This window comes from Condylostylus longicornis, unplaced genomic scaffold (assembly GCF_029603195.1).
Source record: "Condylostylus longicornis isolate FDR11 unplaced genomic scaffold, ASM2960319v2 ptg000017l, whole genome shotgun sequence".
In the NCBI taxonomy this organism is placed as follows: domain Eukaryota; kingdom Metazoa; phylum Arthropoda; class Insecta; order Diptera; family Dolichopodidae; genus Condylostylus; species Condylostylus longicornis.
This window is the reverse complement of record NW_026577986.1, coordinates 6,314,211-6,338,670: the sequence shown is the minus strand read 5'-3', so window position 1 is coordinate 6,338,670 and position 24,460 is coordinate 6,314,211. Positions and strand designations below refer to the sequence as shown.

The following is a 24,460-nucleotide window of genomic DNA, read 5'->3' as shown; positions in this document are numbered from 1 at the left end:
ATTAATTGAAAATATAATCTTTTATTAAAATTTATACAGCTGCTTAGTTTTTCTTTATGAGAACTAGACAATCCAATTTACAAGTTACAAAATTGCAAATAACGGATAAATTCATGTTCCGCAGCTTGTTTCTTCTTGATTGACGTTCATTTCATTTATTTAATGCCGTAACACAACAGCAGTCGCTACACGAAAAACAATGCGACAATAGTTATGTTTACACGATGACTCTTGAAAACAGGTGCAATAGTATTTTTACTATCAGATCAAACTTCAGATTAAATCTAAACCTTGCAATAATCAGATTTCTTTATTAAACAACATCAGATTTTAAAAAATAATATGGGGTAAACTAAACTTTTTACAAAAATCTCTCGTAATTTTGTTTTATTTTAAAACTTCCTATTGTCAATATGTAAAAAGTTCCATAGATTGTAAAAATTTAAAACGGTTAAAATGTCAAAAATTTGATATACTGCCATAAAATGAATCTGATACATAAATGCTCATTTGTTTTACGTGTGATTGAAATTTTTTTCTCTTAAATAATGTTTACGAAAAAGGGTTAAAGGAAAACAAACACGAATACAAAAACAGATTACTCGTTCTTTTTTAAAATCTTGATTCAATTTCATAAAAACAACGCAAAGAACACAAAGAGCATTATCTTAAAAAAAGTTTTACATATTTTTTTGTGTTAGTAAAATAATTACTTTTGTCAAAAATATTTTTACTGAAAATATCCTCTCCGAATGTTAATAATCGATTGTAGCAAGACTCGGCATTAAGCAATTATAAGCATAAGTAATGTAAATCATATTCAACGCTGTTAAGCTAATAAGCAAAATTTATACCTTAGTTACAAATATGAATGTGCGTTACGCACATATCTAATTTGAATGTTAAGAGTTAATTATTTCAGTATTAAATAAATACTCAACCCTGAAAAATGAACAAATTTTTTCATAATTTTAAACTGTCAAACAAAAAGCTACACAGCAACAAAAATGATCATATTATTTGCTTTTTACTGTTTTTTTTTTTGTTCATTTTTTATTTGTCATATTTCAGTTCAAATTTTAAGTGAGTAGTTGTCAAAATATGTAAAGAAAATTTTGGGAATTAAATTTTTATTCCCATGATCCCATTTATTATTTTTTTTTGAATATAAAAATTTCATTTAATGAAAATTGTTTAATTTGTGTAGTTAGAAATTGTGTTTTAATGTATATTTTCTATAAAAGATGGAAGATATTTTATTATTAATAGTTAATAGTCAAGTAGAGCATAAAGAATCATTTGCGAAGTGGTTAGAAAAATTTTTTATGGTACGTATTGTTTACAATATCAAAATAAAATTTTGATTAAATTAAAAGAAAAAAAAAAGTGTTTTAGAAAATATTTTAGAACCAAATAAAAAATGAGTTGTCGATAAAAATCATATCTATAAAAATTGGCGGAAAACAAAAAAAAAAGCAAAACAATTTGACGTCAAGTTAGAAAACATATGATCGTAGTGGTAAGAAAAAAGTGGAATATTCGACTCTCGTTAATGAATGTCATTTTGAAGTTTGTAATGATAATGCAGTTCACAGTTTTTTTGTTTTTGTTGTTTTTTGTTTAAAAAACACATTTCAATTGTTTATTTTGAAATCGAGAAATTTTGGTGGAAAATGATCAAACTCAGTTTTTTAAATTATTTGAATTCTATACTTTAGATTACCGATATTTTAGTTTAGTTAAGTGGAAGTAAACGATATGCAATTAAATACTTGAGTTCAGTTGTTATAAAATTCAATGCTTATTTTGAAGATTTGAATATTTCCGTATTACATTCATGCTTGCATTTTGAAGGCCTTCATCCGATTTTAAGATAAAAGAATGCTGAAAGTTTTTTGAATTAAGTATTGTAGTAAATTAAGGTTTTGAAACAACGCAGCAGAAGGTTTTATTTCACTTCATGCCATGCAAACTTATTTACAATAACCGTTTCAATCAATTTGCAATATTTCACTATATTCCAAGCAGGGCCAAGAAAACTTTAAGTTCAAATTTCTGTTTTAACAAAAATTTTAACATAGTTTGTAGATTATAGATGTAAGCTGCTTTACATTCGATTTTTCTATAATTCAAGATATAAAATGTGTGCTAGTTATATAGGATACAAGAAGTTTGCTTAATTTTAATTATCTGAATAGGTAATCAAATTTACATAAAATTCTCTACATACTTCCATTCCTAGTTTAATTTCATACAACTGTGTGTTATTTAATAACAATATCAATTTCCTTTCATTATTACCTATTAGTTCAATATTTCAAAATATTATTGGAATTAGATCATCAGATAGGTACCTACTTAAGTTACGAGCAATATTTTGTTTGAAAGTGATATAAAAAAATAGAAACGTCTCTAATAGATAAAAATTAAATCAATTTTCGTTATCAAATTTAATATGATTGAATGACCTCTAATTAAATTATTGCAAAAACAACTCTCGGAATTTTAAAATTTAAAAAAGAAAAATTCATCTCAATTAATGCGTAGGTTATCGTTATTCAATTAAAAGTTTTACAAAGTTTAAGCTTTTTTTTTCCTCTTTGTATCTAAATTGTTCAGAATCAAAGTGAATTAAAAGGACGAAGTATAAATTAAAAAATAAAGTAAAAACATAGAATAAAAATAAAAATTAACAATTCAGAAAGTCTATCATTATAAAATTGTTTTTCCTTTACAATTTTTTTCTTATCGTTTTTAGAGCACAAAGGTATTTTTATTTTTTATACATATATTCTTGTAAGAGCTTAGATATATAAACATTAATCACTTCAATGATAGAAATTGAAATTCCCACGAGAACATCCTCTTTTACTGATTCGGGTCTAATTTTCTTTTTTTCTCGTTATTTATCGATAAATTAGATTTCATTTATACAAAATGTATATGTAGATGAAAAAAGAAAAACTGAAAATAACTAAAAATTATCTACATAAGTACACATAACATATTTGTGGATGTATACTGGGGCTAAAAAATTTTCTTTAAGGGTAAAAATGCTGCTTTTTGATTTAAAATAACATCTTAAATGTTTGTTGAATTTTTTTGAAAGATACGGAGTTTAATGGGTATTAAGTTTTTGGTTTTTGTTTTCAATTTCAATTTTTTAGTATTTGAATATTAAAAATGGAAATATCAGAGCTTAATGAAGATTTAACACTCTAATTCTAAACACAAATAGGATCCCTTAAAGTTTTTTATCTAAATATAGTTATTATCTAAATATAGTTTTATCTAAATAATAGTTTCTAAATTATTTATGTATTTAAATATATAATTAATAGCGCTTTGCTAATATACCAATATGTATTTGTAAAAATGAAAATGAGGCCCTATTGACAAGTATTTTATTGTAAATTATTTGATAAATTTTTCTAAAAATTTTATTTTTTTTATTGTTTTAGTTTCGTGTCGTTTTATTGGCATAATATATAATAAAGCAAACGGATTTATGAGAATTTGGAAGAAAAAATTAATTCTTATGAATGGAACAGCATTTTATTGAAATTGAATCAAAGTTCAAGCGAATAAATAATTTTTCAACACAAATTTAGATCTTGGTCATAAGCCCAAACAGATTTCTGTTATATCTTTCGTTATAATTTAATAAAAAATTTGATTTTGTACTAGAATTGATATTAGAATTAAAATAATTAAATGTATAAATAGAACATGTATATACACTTATACAAATCACTTGAAGATTTGTTACTTAGGTTTAAATTAGATTTGCTTCAAAATCAATTATTTTCATTGAGAAACTGAGATTATTTTAACTATAAATTCATAGCTTAATACAAATTTAACATAGCTTTCGTATCAAATATTAAGAATCCTATTATTACTATTATTCTTATTAAAAATTGATTTGTATTCATTACTTTTATTTATCAGTTCCTATTTTAGTGGAATATTAGCTAATATAAACTATGTTATATATTATACAATCTTAGTATATATATATATAAAAAAATTTATATATAAAGGCACATAAATGGTTTTTGTAATCAATCAACCAATATATTTTTCATCTTATTTCTTACTAAAAATAAAAATAATAAAAAAAAATTCCTTTCCAATATCACAAATAAAAAGTTTTCAAAAAAAGTTTTCTTATATTAAGATTGATATGACAGGGAAAAAAAGGATAAAAATTAAATCCAGCATATTTTGAAATTATAACAAAAGAAAATATAATGAAGATAAAAAAAAAATGAAAACTTTTCAATAAAATTAAGATTTAAATTGGTAAGAATTATAGATTCTTAGAAATTCATTAAAAATTTATCCTATACATATTTATACAAACACATAATATGATTTAGGTACACAAATATAATGTATGTCTAATGTAAAATGTATTTTTCAATGATCTAAAATTTTTAATACTTTTAATACTTTGCTCTTTTATAAAAGTTTGATCTTCATTCTTCAGTTACAAAAAAAAAAAGTTGAAAAAATTAAAAGAATAATTCAATAATTTTTAATATTTAGTACTTTAAGTAGATTATTTAATATTTTTAATTGCCTACAGAATTGAATTAAACATATCTTATCTAATAATTATTGATAATTCTTTTTTAATTAAAATACCTTTAAATGAAATTGAAATAAAATTAAAGTTTTGGGATTAGATTTCAAATTATAGATTTAAAAATTGCATTTTATAAAAGAATTTTTTCAATAGATTGTAATTCAGAAATTGTTTCTGCAATTTGTATATAGGATTGGCATAATGTGAATTTGAGGTTTTGTGATTTAATTTTTATTTATAGAAATAATTAGAGCTTAAGCACAATTGTTTATTTTTTTTTTAAATAATTCTTAATAATTGAATATTGAAATGGTAAAATTTCTTACAATATGCACTGGAATTGAAGTTCATTTATTTATTTTATCAAGTATTTACAAATTTCGAATATTTTAAAGGTATATATTGTATAAATTTTGTTCAGGAATTGTTATTTAGTTTCTTAGAAAAATTTGAAATTCTAGTTTTAATATTAAAATCTTACCATTTTTTTTTTTAACATTTCTATACAATTTTGCACGTAGAAATACGTAATCCTGTCTAAAGTAATTAAAATTTGGGAAAAAAATGTTTTTTTAACAAGATTTTTATATTTTCACATTAAAATAATTTTAAACATTTTTGTTTTTTAGCAAATTAAGGTACAAATATATATGTAAATTGCTCGCGCTTAAGATTATTTGATTACTCATTGGACTTGTATATAAATTAATTATTTTGTTTAATTATCTTGGAAGACTTCTTTTTAACTGGTCATAAGTTAAATTATATAAGGATTTTAATTCTTTTGTTTTTATACTTAAATTTGAATTACGTAGAAGCAACTCTTAAAAGAATAATTAAAGAAAATTTATTTAAGCAATTAAAAATAAATTTTGTTTTTCGTTTTTTTTTTTTACAATTCTTGTCTTCATTTCTGGTTGAAAATATTTCTAATTATTTTTATTTCCATTCTCTTTCATTTTATTTTTTCCATTTTATTATCTTTATTTTTTTTTTCTTTGTCGTCCTTTCATCATAAAAATAATTTAACATTCGTTGTGTTTATCCTTTTCATTTTTCTCTTAACATTTTTGTTACGATTTGGTAGATTTATTTTTTATTTGAATTTTTTTTTTTGTACAGACTAAAATAGAAATATTAGTAACATTTAGTATAAAATACCTTTACGGATAGTATTTGATACTTATAAAGAAACATTTATAATGCATAGGCTTTTTTTGTTTTTCTTAAATTTCATTTTTTATATTTCATACAATTGAAATATAACAATAGCATATGAAAATTGTATCTCAAATTGTTATATGAGTTACTTTAAATATTGTATATTGTGTTCTTTCAATTGCTGAGCAATATTAATGTAGTTATTTACGGTCTTTTCGCATATATCCGGTTAGGCTTTGAAAATATATGGAAGATTTTAAAATTAAGCCAAGCGCCTTCTGTTTTTTTTTTTGTTTTTACAAATAGTTGTAGGAAAATTAAGAGGGAAGTTAAGTTAAGTGTGATTTTTGAACTTACTTTTAATGAATAATAAATTGTTGAATCGAAACAATAAATAATTAAAAACTGTTTATTTTTTACACTAACTATTGACGTAGTTGTTGCACATCGAGAATATCCTTGAGTTTTAGGTTAATCAACTTTATTTTTAATACCTTGATTTTCCTATATATATATATATTTAATATTGCAGACGTGCTGAAAAATTTTAAAATCTCTTTTACCTACATACTTATACATATATTATATGTAAGTAACTATTATACATAAAAATTGAATTGAATGAATTTTCCATTCTGCTTTAAAATAAGAAAATAAAAGAAAAAATTTTTTTTTGTCTTATATATGTATATATTTTTTGGGTATATGGATGAGATAAATTTGAAATATAAAATCCAATTTTTCAGTCAACCCATAATTTTTATTGCCAGAAAAATAAAAACGTAATCAAATATAAAATTGAAAATCTCAAGAATTTTATAAAATTCTACTATAAAAAGGTAAAAATTATACCAAAATAGAAAAAGAAAATATCAAAATGGTGAACATAAAATTAATGGTTACCTTGTTTAACTTGAATTTTATTTTTATTCACGTATATAATTAGTAGATAATTTCCAATAAAATAATGATATTTTTTCCATTTTTTGAAATTGGATATTCTAATAAAGATAATAATAAAATTTCCGGGCTACCTTTTATTTTAAGACAATCATTTTATTATGTAATAAATTTTGATGTCATAATTTTATCATTTCTACGATATTTTATATTCTATATAACTAGTTTTAGATCGGTAGATATTTCGAAGAAAATTGAAGGTATATTATTAATATTTGTAATTAATATTATATAATTGAAAAATAATGTGATATTAATAAATTATAAAAGATATTTTCGAAATTTTTTTAATAACAATGAAAATTGTTTAAGGGTGGGATATAAGATTTATTATTAAATCAATTGTTTACATTTTAGAATTAGGGCAATTATTTACTGATTTGGAGTACCATTTATATGAAGTTATCGTAACTCAATTAAAAACCATTAAGTTAATAGGTGTTTATCTTCTTCTTGATGGCGACTGCTTGTGAAATTTTTTAAAACCGAATTTAAAAATTATAACTTTTTAATATGATTTTCTAAAAAAATAACTTTCTTCAACAAAAATGTATTCTACAGCAGAGAATGACAGACTTATTGTAGGTGAATATTATTTTATAATGATCCAATTAAATTAATTTTTATTGTGCAGTACAGTAGCCAAACAATTTCATGATGTCTAAAAAAATGTCGCTGTGTAGGTAGTGCCTTAGACTAGAGTATTTGAAATTTTAATGTAACTATTAAACAAAAGTTTATTTTTAATAAATTTAGAAAGTGCAATGAATTAGGAGAAGATGGTGTATAACAGCGTTAAATAACAATAGTTTTTAATTAATTAATTAATAAATTTAGACAAAGTAACAATGAATTCAATTCAATGAATTGCACTTAGGAGAAAGGGTCCTAGAACAAAACCACAATATAACAAATATATAACACATATTTTTTAAATTAGTTGACAATATTAAAAAGTTTATTTTAATTTTATATTTTTAAACTATTGCAAATTAATATTTTAAGAGCTATGTGCTCATACTGTTGAAATTATTCAAAATTTTTAATTTTATACAAGCATTTATATTAAAATTCTTTCAAAAAACAATGCTCCCTTAATTTTAATTTTATTCTAAAAACAAAATTATCATATTCATCACTATATAAGTATTTTATTTTGTTTTTTAATAAATTAATGTTTAATTTGGAAGAAATATGTGTAATCAGCACATTGTGAATTATTCTTTTTTTTTTTTTGTTTTTCTTTTGCTTTTTTAATATTAATTATACCATTTCTTCTAAAAACTTGCTGAAATTCATATTTAAATGTATATAAACCTAGATACATACATTTATACATATGTATATATGCATGTATTAGAAAAGGGAATATTTTATTCCTCAAGGTAGTAGCCCCAAGGGATGTTTCATAAAATTATAAATTCAGTTTTATACTTATTCCAAAATATTAAATGACATCTTCATAAACCGTTATTATTTATATATATGTATGTATTAAATTTACAGTAATTTTCAAAAATATTTGTACAATATGATTTTAATGTAAATATTTAAGGTAAATGATTTGAAAATTAAAGTTTTGATTTTAATATGAAATAAAATTCAATGCTTCCGTTTTAGGTTCTTAGTAAGGTATATATGTATATCAAGAATTGTATTTCATTTAGCAATTCATTTAGTAGTTAAAAATTTTTGTTTAAATTCAATATTTTTTTCAATAGATTTCGAATGCAATATTGTGGTTGATTTGGATTTTAATTTTTTTATTTCTCGAAAACCGTGATAGTGGCGATAATATATGAAAATTTCGAATTTCTATTATAGGAGATAAATTGCAATTTATGATGGAAATTTTTGTCACAATTGGAAAATTAACAATTTAAGAACTTGTTTTTTATATCAGCTTTAGCCGATTATGAGTGCATAATGTAGTTTTAATTTAAATTTTATGTTGTCAAATATCAAATTAAAACTTTTTATAAATAATCTCATCTACTTCTTAAAACCAGTTTATAAAGTTTTATAACAATGAACTTAATATTCACCAAACCGCACACTTACAGTTTATTTTATAAAAACCATAAATGGTACAAATATTAACGAGAATCACTGCACTGTGTTCATTTAGGTTGTATATAGCACTCTTTTGAAAATAATCCATGCATATTTATTATTTGTATTTTAGAAATTTTTGTTAAATTAATAGTTTTTAAAACAGGGGATTTTTAAAAAAAAAGGGAGGCATTCATTTTATATTTTGTACATTTTAGGTTTTGTTTTAATTTGTTTTTATATTTTTTTTTTTATTTTTTGTTTGAATAACTATAGTAAAAATTAATTCATTTTTAATTGCTTTATAAAATATTATAAATTTTGTAATATGCATAAGAATATACCGACACACATATATGCGTATGGCTATACTTATTTGTATTCATTACGTTCTTATAAGAGGTGGGGTAAAAGAAGCATTTGGAACACCTTGTAAATTTTTCATTTTATTTTCTTTTTTTTTGTTTTTAATTGCTACAACAGATTTTATTAACATTAAAATTTATATTCTTTGTACTTATTTTATTTTTGTTTTGTTTATAAAATATTAATTTAAATAAAATGTACAATAAAATGACAGGGAAATAAGGTAAGCAATCTTAATATTACCATAGTTCTAGTATACATACTTACATATAAAATTATAGGTATATTAATAGTAATTTAAAAAATTATATAGAAATTAAAATAAATGTATTTAAATCTCTATCTTGTTAAATAAAAAAAAATGTAAAATTACAATACACAAAAAAAAAGAAAGGATAATGAAATGGGAATTTATAGCTGTATATAAAATTTTTTTTGGAAATTAATGAGAATATTTTATATAGGAACGCCAAGAATTAAATATGAATAGCAGCAGTAGTAGGCATTAATAATTTAATTTTTTCTACAAATAAAAGGAATTTTAGAATTTTTGTGGAAATATTGGACATATTGATCAAACAAGATAAATAATTAAATTTTATTTTTATTAGGTTTTTTATTATGTAATTACAATATTGTTCGCAATTACATTGAAAATTAGTTTAAAAATATTGAGGTTCATGTAGGGTCCTCAAATGAATTTACATTTTTTTAAGGTTCTTATATTGTAAGATTATATTGTAAGATTCTTAATAGTAATTATTTTATGAAGCGTCTTTCTACTTATATGAGTTAAGTCTTTTCTATGTTTTGAGCTTACAATTCAGTTATTCATTTGTTATGATTTTTTCTTCAATTTTACTTAGATCATGGAATCAATTCAATTGTTTCTTCAATAAAACTAATATTTATGGTATCAATATGTCGTATGAATGTTATTAGAGTTGTATTGTCACTTCTATTTATTTTTCTTTTCATGAACAATATATTATGAACAATATATTTAAAATTTCTACCTCGTGTATTTTTATACGTATCTATAGATAAGAAAAGGATACATTGACTTTAAAATGTCGAAAATGTTAAATGTAAAATGGAAATACATTTTTATTAAGTTAATAAATGCGATTAAAATTATTTATAAGTAATACTGTATTTCGTATTAAACCCAAAACTAAATACAATAATACTGCATTGTCAAGAAAAAACAAAATTTATTAAAATTTTCCTTAAAATTTTCTACACCAGAATTAAAGCGTATATATAGTCGAAAATTAGCACTTAGTTGATTTAAATCTTAACTAACGATTACTGGTAATATTTTTGTCATTAAGAATTTACAAAAACCATCAAGAACTTTTTAAATGCACGCGATTTGCCTTTCTCTCCATTTTTCAAAGGAAAACAAATCGTAATGTGAACACATCACTAAATTATGTGTATTGTTTTGCAGTACGGAATACTACCTAAGTAGATAAAGATAAAGATAAAATTTATTTTTCATTTTTCTTTTGGGTACATACCAATACAATGCAATAATTTTCTATTTTTATTGTTACAGTGCAATTATATAGAATGCTTAAATTTTTTTCATAACAAGTAAAAAAAAAATTTTTAAATGTAAAGATTTTGAGGAATTCATTTGTAATAATAACCTCTTTGCAATTCAAAAATAAAAAAAAAAAAATAAAAATTGACTAGTTGATTTTAAATAAATGATTACTATGCATAGTTAATTAATTTAGAGCACTACTCCAGAAGTGCTCGAATTAGTGGATTGGTTGATAGTTCACATGAGTTGATAAAAGCTTCTAAACTATTGATAATTTTATCTTCAATTTGACAGATTTCATGAAGTCTTTCAGTATTGTAATAGATCGGTTTATTTAGAATTAACTTTAAACATTTATTTTGTTGAATTTGCAATTTTTTCAAATGGCTTGCGGCACAATCACTCCAACAGCTGCTGCCGAATAATATCACAGGCAAAATAATTGTTTTATACAGTAAGAGTTTTTTTGATATATTTAACACAGATTTTCTGTTGAGTAATGGATACAAGCTTTTAATAAAATTGTTGACTTTTTTTAAAATTTCGTTTGTATGATTTTTAAATGTTAAACGTTGGTCCAGAGTGATGCCAAGATACTTTATATCCTTTTGCCACGGTATTTCAATATTTGCCAGAGTTACATTTCTCTGGGGTAGAAATCGTGTTGCTCGTTTTCTTGTAAAATATATCGCTTGGGTTTTGGTTGCATTTATTTGGATTTTCCATTTACTAAAATAGTTTTGAAGTGTTACAATTCCATTTTCTAAGTTTGTTATGATATCTTCGGCCATCAAGGCAGAGCTATAAATAGTGGTATCATCTGCGAAGTTTGCAATCTGGCACCCGTTTGGTATGGGCATATCTGCGACGAAAATTGAAAATAAGGTGGCGCTTATAGACGAACCTTGCGGTACACCAGCTTCAAATTCAATTGGTTCAGATACAGTGGAATTTATTTGCACATAAAATTTGCGTTGAGTTAAAATACTTCTGATAGTGGAAATTAAGGAAGGTGGAAAATTCAATTTCGACATTTTATAAATTAATCCATTATGAAAAACGGTATCGAATGCTTTTTCAATATCGAAGCAAATCATACCAGTTGAATGTTGAAAATCTCTTTTATTTTTAATATCTTTAATAATACGGAAAATTTGGTGACAGCAAGAGTGATCCCTACGGAATCCAAATTGATAATTTGGTATATAATTATTTGTTGATAGAACTATGTTAATTCTGCTTAGTAATATTTTTTCAAATAATTTTGAAATACTAGACAGTAAACTGATCGGCCTGTAATTTTTAGGATTAGTAGCGTCTTTTCTGGTTTTGGCTATAGGGATCACTTTAGCGGTTTTCCATATGGCAGGGAAATAGTTGAGCCTTAATAAAGTGTTGAATATGTAAGTAAATGCTATAATCATTTTATGTGGTAGATGTTTTAGATCGCGATTGTTGATACCATCACCACCTGGTGCTTTTTTATTCTTAAGACCTGTTATAATATTCTTAATCTCATTTGGTTTAGTGTAAAGTTTTAAATATTCTTTGTTATTATTAGCTGCACAAACTTTAGTTTCTAACTCAGTCAATTCAAGAAGTACCGTGTTATCTATTGTTGCATCGTAATTATCAAAAGTCAACTCATGAGCTTTTTTAAAGCAGTCCGCTAGCTGGTTAACTTTCAATTCGTTATTAAGAACAATGTGGGATGTTCAGTTTTCATCGGTATAATGAAAATTTGGAATTTTTACGGAATTTTTTTTTTTTCAAAATTTTTGCAACTTTATATAGTTTAATGTTTTGCTTTTCGTTTTTATTTTCTTGATTTATATTCAGAAGTAGTTCTGACCATCGATTGTTGACTAATTTTTTAATTCTTTTTCTTATTTCTTGATCAAGGGCTCTAATATTCGCATTTTTCTATCGCTAATTCTCGCATTTTTCAATCGCAATATGTCATTAGGTAACTGAATTTGTTTGTGCATGGTATTTCTTATTGGCGTTCTAGGAATGCCTTGAATTTTTGCTTGTTCGATAATTTGTGTAATTCGCTTAATTTGTTCATCAATATTATTTAGATTTTCAGCTGAAGTAGAATCCAAATCAGATCTAAATTGTAGTAAATTCAAATTATTGTTGATATGCTCTTGATATATCTTCCAATCAGCTCGTTTGTAATCTAAAAAAGAACGTATTAATAATGAATTTTCAAATTGAGAGTTAAATTTAAAAGTGACTGGTAGATGATCAGAATAAAAATTGTTTATTGATATGGGTTCTGATATATATGAAAACTGATTGGTAATGATAATATCAATTGTAGAAGGTTGACATCTTCTGTTAGGTACATAAGTTGGATTATCTGGAAAAATAATATTGATATTATCTTTGTGAGAGACTAAATCATATAATATACGATCACTTTCGTTAGATCTTGAATAATTCCAGAAAGCGTGCTTTGAATTAAGATCTCCGCAAATTACACTTGGACCAACAAAATTTATAAGCTCTTGAATGTCTTTTTTGAAATTTAATAAGATTGTGTTTTTAGAATCATCACTAAATTTTGTGACACATATTGATTTTGTGATAGGAGAGCTTATTCCAGGAAAATAAACCGAAAAAAATTTTACTATTCCTTTAATGGTAAATAATTTAATTCCAATATGTTCAATTAGAGTAACATTCCTTCTATTTTCCAACAATTTATGTTTCATACTTTTAAGTATTGCGATAGCAACACCTCCTTTAATTCCAATGCTGTTTGGTCGATCATTTCTATAAAGTTGGTAATTTGTATTAAAATGGAGTTTGTCATTGTGTTTTAACCAAGTTTCATTGATAAGAGCTAAATGGATATTATTAGTAGTAAGATAATTACAGAATTCCAGTGATTTATTTTGAAGACCGTTTGCATTCCAATAAATAACATTTATATTGTCCACAGTTTGAACCAAATTTGAATTTAATAAATTATGATTATTTATCATAGCTCATATATTTTAATGTGATTTGAGTAATGATTTTTAACTGATCACCTCTAGTTTTACAAATAGCAAGACCATCAATAATTTCGTAAACTATGTTAGTAATTTCTTCAAATGTAAACAGGTTTTTGGCTAATAACTATTAATAACATCATAATTAAATAACAAACTATTAACTATTAATAACATCATTTTTGTTGCTTTTGGAACGTGCTTGTTGACTGTAGTATGATGATGGGGTGATTTTCGACTTACTGTACATATTATTCGATAACAACTGCGGCAATGGATTGAGTTGTTTTGGTTGAGGTAGAGGTGGAAAATCACGATCTATATTATTTGATGTAAACTGCCTTTGTTTACTAGATTCGGATTTGAAATTATGTTGTTTTCTACTTAGTTTCATTTGTATTTGAATATACTCTTCTTTTTTGGGGCAATCATCTGCTATAGGTCTGTGCGCGCCGTTACAATTTGCGCATTTAGGGTTATTATCGGTTTGTTTACGGGGACAATTCTGAAACAAATGATTTTCGCCACAAAAGGAGCACCGGATATTTAAGTGACAATTCAGCGCAATATGTCCGAAGTTCTGACATCGGGAACAAATAATGGGGCCCATATTTTTTCGTCTGAAAATATCCCACTTGACTACTATGTTGAAAATGTACTTAAATTGTTTAAGTTCTTTGAGTCTGAGATTTGATTTACGTTCAATTTTGACTATATACACAGCATGATCATGGTATTTTTGAATTTTTAACGGCATAAGCGAAACTTCTTGTACTGATTTAAGACCCATATCGAGTAGCTCCTTTTTAATATCTTCCGGGTCTAAATTAGGTAACCCGGATAACAAATTTAAGCGGCTTTTGATCTTTCAATTGGTACGAAAAGTGTTGCACATCATTTTCAAGAAAAAATTTTAACAGTGAATCATGATATTCGACTTCTTGAGTTTGAACTCTAATTCCAAATGATGTTAATTTTATGCGAAATTTATTTTTAAATTTATCTTTCTTTAATATATCCGAGATATATTGGAAAGATTTGTTTCTGATTATAATTGGTGGGCAATATTTATTTTATATATTTATTCAGTCTTGTTCTCGGCTGTCGAACTTTCATCCACATCCAAGTCTACATCAAGTAAACTAAATCGATTTTGTGTTATGGTAGTACTAGTGGATTCTCCCATATTTACTCGTTTGCATACCACATGCTTTAAAACATCAGAATGTGATCGTTTATTATTTTGTACCGTAACGGCACTTTCAGTATTATTCTTATTTATTGTAGACACTATTTAATATGTATTAACAAAATAATTGAAAAAGAAAGAAAAAAATAAAAACAAGAACAAATAATATCAAAATAACAAAATATAATTTAGGTATAATTAATAAATAATAATTATGGCTCTTTGACGTGCTCTTCACTTCGCATATACAAACGAACTGACTACCTAAGTAAAATTAGAAAAATTACAATTATTTAATTACTTTTGAAAGTAATTCTAAAACGTTTGTAATACGTTAATTATATTAATTAAGGGCATTTAACTTAAGTTTTATTGCTTTTAATATGGTTTGGTGATTATTTTCGATTTCAGTTTTAATCATAAATATTTTTATTTATAATTGATGTCACAAATTACCAGAGGATCCATAATAGTTTGAGATTGAAGCTATTCTAATATTAATCGTAATTAGTTTAATTAGGAATTAAGTTGAATATCACCTAACAGGACACCTACTTGATAAATCTGTGTCTACTTTATGCTTCCAAATTATTTCTATGTAAATTTTAAATTTTTCCTATTAGAATATTCTATATAAATTTGTTACAAATAACTAAATAACTCTAAATAACAAAAAGTTAATTGAAAAATTCAAGTGCTAAATTTTTCGTATATTTTAAATTTCATCGCGCGTCATACTTCATCACACGTCTTTATAACACATGAAAATCGATTATAGTCTAAATATTTCTAAAAATTTACATTTGAAATTTAAAAGGTTTTAATTAAAATTTTTCTTATTTTTGTTTAATATTTTTCATAAATTAGAATTATTCAATTAAATAATTGTACACCAATAGAGAGAAATTGCACAAAAGTAACAATTTTAGTTTTTAATAAATTTTTTACTAAAATCAATACGAAAATTGAATTTCCTTTTCATTGAAAATTGAAAGCTTCTGTTATTGACAAATGAATAATCGGATAATAATTAAATTTCTCAAATATATATGGCATTGCCCATATGTTATTTAACTCTTATTCATTCAAATTATTCAATATTTTGATTTTATTTTCTGTTAAATAACACTATTGAGAAAAGTAGTTGAATACCTATGTATATATAGAGAAATGTGTTGAAATGCAAAAAAAAAAAAAAATTCTAGTTAAAAGAAATTGAATATATTGAAAAAGTTTTTAAATTAATAAAATTTTCTACAATCATACGCAATTAAAACTCAAAGGATATATTCGATATATTAAACATTTTTGAAAAGCAACTAATTATTAGTATGTTAAAAATTGTAGCTATATTACACTATCTACGGGGTTTCAAAATCTATAAATATATTATTGAATATTAATCATTATTTATTCATAAAGATTTTCAATCTTAAATTTATACTTAGGGTTTATAGGTAAAACAAATTTTAATTCAGTATAATTAATTGAAATTTGATTTATATTTTGTTAATTAAAAATATTTCATTTTAATAAAATATATTTATATAATATTTTAGATAAGTAAAAGTTCATTTTTCATTAAATATCATATTTTTACCTTTTCTCATCATAAGGATACTTGATAGGTAGAATATCCTTGAAAATTCGAAAATATTAAAATATATTTTTGTCATACTTAGGTATATCAATATTTTCTTATTAAAATTTATTTATCTTGTACATATTATTTAAATATGTATGTATAAGTATAATTTATATTAATAATGAAAATAACATGTGTGTTTAAATGTATGGAGTCGGTCTATTTATATAATTTAATTCAATATTATATAAATACATAAAATATTAGATAATAAATTATATAGAATATGTTATATATTACTTAGGCAGGGTGTTTTGCATAAGGTGGCAAATAATTTCAAGGATGATTCTTTAATTAATTTTCAACAGAAAAATTGTATGAATGGTGGGCGGGGATATGATCTTTCAATATACAATTTTTTGCTTTAAATTGATTAAAGAATCATCTCGGAAATTATTTGCCATCTTATGTGAAACACCCTGTATATAATTTATGAGTATTTTAGTATCTTATGCATAAAAACTTCTAAAGAATCTAAAAAAAATAAAAAGTTAAAAAAATCTATTCTAAATTTAGAATTTATTTTTTTCTTTTCCTTTATCAAAATTCTAATATTATAAAAAAAAAAATATTCTTAAGAAAATTTTCATAGATTCAACAACAAGCTCTACGTTTTTTTTTTTTGTATCATTAAATTTTTCCTATCGTATGCTTTCAATTATAATGGTATAGAAAAATTCAAGAAAACGGAAATAAATTGTTGTATACTTTGATTTTCTTAAAATAGACTCAAATTGAAGTGGGGTATCATTAATGTTAAAAAATATGGTTTAAAAAAAAAAACAAAATTCCATAATTATTTTGTCACTTTATGTTTTATAATTTTGTGCTATTTTAATGTTGCTTTCTTGGAAAAAAAAATTGTATTAAGAAAGGGAGATATAGATAAAAGAGAAATTTATTACCAAAAATTAGGACTCATGTAGCATAAAATGAATAAAATGGTTCCCATTTAAATTTTAATTATTTACAATTTTTTTTAAATATTTTAATATTAAATGAGGGCACTTTATAAGTACATGCATTTGTGAAGGCGTATATATTTCAGGGATGATTGAGAGCTGCGGATGAAAATATATTAAAAATTAAATTTATGCAAGCTCCAGATTACAAATTATATCCGTAGCAAGCAAGGGTGATATACAAATTGTTTTCTTCAAAGCTCAATATTAACTGTTCATATTAATTAAAGATCACTCATTCAAAATCGGTGTGCAGTAAACTACGGATGATTATGTCATTTTTTATTTTCATTTGGGCTATTTTCGATGAGGTATATCATCCTTAACTTGGAGGAAAGTTAAATTTGTTATAGCGTAGCACTTACTCCTTTATATTTTTTTTATTCAGTAATAAAAGACATTTGAAAAATATACGAAAGAATAATAATTTTAAATTAAAAGGGAATTCGGGTTATTTATTGATTTAATATTTTATTAAGAAAAATTTAATGCAGCTTGCGACAAGCAGTATAGCCAGTCTTGCTATATTCTTGTAAAAATTGCCTCCTAAATATAGATTTAATATTTTAGATATTTGAAACATAACATTAAAAATTTATATATAAGGCAATACCTTTGAAAATCTGATTCAATTTAGAGATTCAATTTATATAAAAAAAATTTTAATTAAAAGAATTTACCATAACTACGAGTTTCTTCTGGCTCAGCATAAAGGTCTGGATTGATTTAAATATAACTACACTGTACGTAATTTTTTCATTTCGTTCCATTGTTATTAATTCTTAACCATTATTTCTTCTCTTATAAATTCTTCAATAACCATTAATACTTCTCAAAAAAAAATTCAATTCACAGCTCTCTTCCGAGAATATGTATTTTAATGAACTGAATTCATATTAAGGCATGCTGATTGCTCAAGGATTAATTTGTTAGTTTTATACATAAACTATATGTGAGAGTTTTTAATTGTGTTGCCTATATTTTATGGTTTAAATCTTTGACAAAAACAAATATTTGTGGCATATTTTGTCATCATACGTTAATTTAATTATTCTAATCATAAATTCTAAATTTCTAAAAAGTTTGTTTTATTATTGTTTTTGAAGTAAAAGAAACAATATATTATACACGTATAACACTTATAAATTTGAATATTATACTATAATATTTTGCATAAATTAGATCTAAAAAATTAAAGTTTTCATAAACGATTTTTAATATTTGTATACGTTCTCTTACTTAAATGTATAAAATAATAATAAAATACAAATAATAAAATTCATTTTAACGTGAGCCTTTAAAATGTCATTAAAAATAAAACTTCATCTTTATCCACCCAAAAAAATAATACATAACAAGTACCTTACACATTTCCTTATCTTTAAATTTCGTATAATAATGTATCTGTGTGTGTGTATGTTTAAGTATAAGACAATATGACGTGCAAAAAACACAATGTTCTTAATATTTAAATAATTACTTATGTAATAATATTATTTTTCTTACATATTATGCAAAATTTTGTATAGTATACATAGTAATAAACTTGTATATATTTAATGAGATGAAAGGATCTTTAAATTGTTTCATCTTAATTGAATTCTGAATGCAAAGTAAATTAAATCGAAAGATAGTGACTGTAAGGTTTTGTACATTTATATTTAAAAAATCTAATTTAAATGTGATAATTTTGCATAGCTGGCTCATCACTATTAGTTTTGCTTAATTCATACTAAGATTTTGGTTTTGAAATCGTAGGGATTATTAGTGGAAAAATTAAAGTAATTGGAAAACAGTTTAAAGAATATGAACTAAATACACAACTTCAACTTAATTAAATAAGTAACACTTAATTTTAATTGAATGAATTTATTAAATTAATGTAATAGGTGCATACACATTTGCATTTATAATGCTTACTCTTTAAAAACTGAAAAAAACATTTACCCTTCCCCTTAAATTTATTTATTTATAAAATCCCCTATAATTTTCGGCGCCTGATTATTCTCGTTCTTAAAATTTCATTGTATACGTACATATGTTATAATCTCTGGTTAGAATTGGTAAAGATACATTCGAAATTTTTTTTTCCAAATATTCTATATATCCTTAATGTAAAAACAAGTGTTTGTTATCGTTAATATAATTTACACAAAATTGTGTACGTTATATACAAATATGCTCACAATTACAAAAATTATATTTACCTACGTATACATATATACATATTTGCTTACGAACATTTGAATATTTTATAAAAAAAAAATCACAATTTCCGGTTCCTTCTTGTTACCAATATGTGTTTTGACATCATTCTTTTCATTGAATGACATTTATATGACACTAGACAGAGTGTAATATATTCTTTCTTAGGAATGGCAAGTGTTCATGTACAAATTGCTGTAAGCACATAGAAGAAAATAAATGTTTGTTTATCTGTTTTGATTAGACGTATGAGAAACCTCGTTAAAAATTGTGAATTGTCTCAAATGAATTTTCCTTTAAATTAAAATTTTTACAAGATTTACGTGAATTATCTTTTGCGAAGGAAATGAAGGAAAACAATTCATCTTTAAAATTATAAAAACAATTGCTCAATTATAATTTATAATTTTTGTGAATGAATTACTTATTGCTCATAGCAATGGATTTCAGTTGACACCACATCTTTTTTCATTTATTTAAATGGAATTTCAAATAGTTCCATTGTTACTTCAGAAATTTTTACTATTTAAATTTCGATTTTTTGTTTCATTATTGACCTCTCTGCACGTTTAGTTATTTTTTTAAGCTATTCATAATTTCTTTTTCAAACGAGTCAACTATTTCAGTAAAACTTAAGACAAAAACGAATAAAATTATAAAACGAAATTGAAACAAGCAAAAGGTTTCAGTCTGTATTAAACCTGCACTATTCAGTGTTGTATGAACTATTTTATTAGAACCTGCGAAACCATTCTAAACTTCACGGGTATGTTTGACCTATAATTGGAAACACGACTGTTAAGTTTCACGAATCTAAGATTTATAATAATAATTTTGAAGTTCTATGGCAGGTACCCAAACCTCTTAAGCAATTTCCTCACAAAATCACCCTCATAAAATTTTGGTATTAATATCTTTGTTAGTTTTCGAAATATTTAAAATAATCTTTTTGAGTTTGATGGCAGCTCAAAGAGATTATTTTAACGCGTTGTCTGATTTTTATGAACTCGTTGTCTGAATTGGTTTAATTACAGCAAGAGTCGTGGCAGAAAAGAAACAATTTGTAAAAGTTTGCCATTGAAAATGAATTTCGAAATAAATTGCTACACCGTATTATTACACTTTTTGTTTATATCGTGCTGTTGCTTGGAACATGATATGGAATCGCCTATATATTTTAAGGATAATTTAGATTGCAAAATGTGTAACACACAAAATTATAGTTTCCTAAAAATTTTACATTTATATTATAACAGATGTATCTGTAAAGTGCATGTATTTTCAATTTTAAATTAAAAAAATTAAAAAATAGGTTGACTAACATTCCATCTAAAAATTTTAATTTTAATATTCTAGATTTGTTTTTGTTTTTTTTTTTTTGCACTTATTATCACACAATTTTGAATAAAATCTGTAACAAAGGATTGCTAAATCTTAATACAAATATCTATTATTTCGTTTTAATAATAGATTTCAATGTACCTGTACATATTATCACGTACAATATAAATATACATACGTCTACTACTTAATACCGGAATAAATTGGGGGATGCTTTAAAAAAAAAACACAATATAGTCTTGTTTTTTTTCTAAAATTTTCATATAATACAGGTGGTTGTTATTTTAAATATATCCAAAATTACAAAATATCTAGGAATACCTAAATGTTCTTCATACATAATAAATATGTAGAGATGTTAGTTAACTCGCATTATGTGAGAATATAGGTACTGCACACCTACATATATGTGTATATCAATATCTATTTATATATAAATATTAAGCGTTTTTCATACAAGAGTGAATATATACATATTGGCAGGCATTGTACAATTTTGTTACTTTAAGGTATATTTTTAATACCTTTTATCATAATAAAAATTTAATGTCTATTTTGAATATCGCTTGAATTCACTAGAAGCTATATGAGTCATAACATATATTTGAGTATTATTTGTATATACATATATAGTATGCATATAATATTCATTATTAAAATAGAAAAATTCTATAAAGAAATGAATATATTTTAACAGTAAACTTAAATACACGAATTAGGAACACATATACCGTAAAGAAAAAAAAAATCTGATGTGATCAGCACATAACCGACCGCAATGTGTATAAGTGTTACAGAATATTATAAAAATGCTTTCCAAATACTTCTTTCCAATTTTTAGGACATTAGTAAGCTTATAATTCACACATCTAGAAAAATGTAAATTTGGTTCTTAGTAGAGTTTCGCTTTGTGCTGGAATGCTTGCCAGTTAGTTTGGGTAACAACCAGAACTCAAATATCAAATTTCAAGAAATTCCATAAATTCGTTCCGTAGTTATGGTGACAAATATAAAATCGACCCGCGGATCAGTTTTCAAGCCCTGATCTTTCCAAAAAATTCTTTCGTTGTTTTAATACGAAGAACTTAAATATTAAATTTCAATTAAATCGGTTGATTATTTCTATATATGCAAAAATGTATATTTGGCCCGTAGTAAACGTCCAGTTGTTGACACCTGATTTCTTCCGAAAGTTAGGAGATTTTGCAGGCGGACAGCTTGCTAAAAATAGTTTATTTACACTTCCCTACTATGGAGAAGTGCATTCCCACCGAAAACTGCCATCACATAACCTACCTATTGTATACACAATACGGTCGGTAAAAAAGAAATTAAATCCGGACGTGGCGGTAGAAAAATAGTAGCAAAAAAAAAAACACAAAAAAATTAATTTGGAAATTAACTTTTCTATTCTATATTATTCTCGTTCGTATACATTTTATAAATTTCTTATGTATAACAATATTATGTTCGTACATAATATTCATATATAATCATAGAATATTGGTATACTTACTTTAAAGAGTTTGAAGCTTTTCAAAGAATTTAAAATTATTGTGCAAATTATAATAATCTTGTATATATAGTATGGACAATATTCTAAACTGTTATACAATTGTTATATTATTTTTATATATATATAGGAACACAAGAAATTTAATATATATATATGTTAAAATACACTTTCTTATTAAACATATAAAAACTTAGAAAAAATTATTATAAGAATAAGAAGAGAAGATTTTGTGCCTCTTCTCCCTATATGCGGGACTATTAAAACTTATGGGTTTTGAAAAACTGGAATGGGGTTAAGGAACTATATATGAATTTTACTCTGAAAATAAATGTGTATAACATGTTTAATTTATAAAAAAAAGAATAAGGATATTAGACGAAAAACTCAATTTATATTTAAGGTACGATGAAGTTTCCATTATGTCTCACCCAAATCAGGTACACAGTATGAGGGGATCTTTATATTATGCATTTTATGCTAAACATTAATATCCATTTACAGGTAAATTTTTGTAGTCCTTATTTCATTAAAAATGTTTCTATCTATATATTCGTATATATGTTTATAATATTATACTCGTAATAGTCTAACATCTCCCTAAATTTTCTCTTATACAGAGTTTTCTATTATTATAATTAATATTATAGAAGTTGGAAGTTTTATTATTTCCATATAGTATTTGCTATTTGTTGTTTGTTTGTATGTTAATGAAAACAATAATATGAAAATTTCTTAACGCGTTTGTATTTTCATCATATAGATGTATCGGGAATAATCCAATCGGAAATTTTTATTTTTATAATAGAATATAGAAAAAAATGACGAGAACAAGTAATTAAATTGTTTATTACATATAATTGTATAGTGTTCCATTTATGGGCATATTATCGTCAAGATATATATAACATTCCCAAATACATCAACCCTATTTAAAGTAGAAATCAGGAGGAGGAATTAAGCAAATTTATTTCGGAAGATTTTTCACAAAAATTGAATTCAATTCTTAAATTCTAGTTTAGTAATATATAGCCATTATAATTTAATTTTAAATATTAAAATGTTATAATATTGACATATTAACCAAATATTTAAGAACAAATAAAAGTACAATCTACAGCATAATCTATCTATAGGTTTGTGGAATATAGAGCAGGGATTAATTATTTTTAATTCTTTTTCTTCTTGCTTTTTAAAAAAAATGTACGTGTTGTATTTTGAACTCAGCTTAAAAATACTCAAATCCTATTTTAGACCTTATATCAAAATTGAAAATTGAAGAACGAAAATTGTGTGCACAAATAAAAACTGGAGCAACTTATTGAATACATTTTGAAAGTGTGAATCTTAATAATATTGATATATTGTCAAATCAAGATTAAATGAAATATACCTTAATTAACCCTATAGTATGGCAATCATTAGGCACGGTTCTGACTTGTAAGGCTTCCAAAGCGGTTTCCAAAAAAAATCCGCTTTACCCCCGTTTTCAAAGTAGTGAACAACATGCAATAAACATTGCATATTGTGAATAATAAATCACTTTCTTGTAACTTTATCATGCTGAATGATGCAAGATTATTCACAGAATTAAAGCCTGGAATTAATCTTAATACATGCTATTATATTAATTTCGTTGAAAATAATGAAAGAAAACAACGTTTTCAAAACACGTAATGGAAAAAATTGGAAAAATTTTTTATTTTTTAAAATTTAGTTCTTTTTCTTAAGTTAACAATAGCATTGCTATTTTCTATTTGCTCATTGCAAATGGTTACTTTGCATATATTGCAAATCCGGCGCTATCAATCATGGTCTGTAAATTATATACAAGCTTATGTGTGCTGATAATTGGTGAATTGCCTTATAAAATAATTTTACTGAAATTTCATTATTACGAAAACTAATAAGATGCAAATGA

General features: G+C 24.0%; 1 protein-coding gene across 1 annotated transcript in view; it reads left to right on the top strand.

The window, feature by feature from the left end:
• The first annotated feature begins 1,109 nt into the window (after positions 1-1,109).
• LOC129606059 (MATH and LRR domain-containing protein PFE0570w) overlaps positions 1,110-24,460 on the top strand; it is a 113,416-nt gene continuing 90,065 nt past the window's right edge. The window contains exon 1 of the mRNA XM_055516122.1: positions 1,110-1,328. Coding sequence (XP_055372097.1) covers positions 1,245-1,328 — 84 coding nt within the window. The 5' untranslated portion in view covers positions 1,110-1,244. The remainder of the gene's footprint in view (positions 1,329-24,460) is intronic.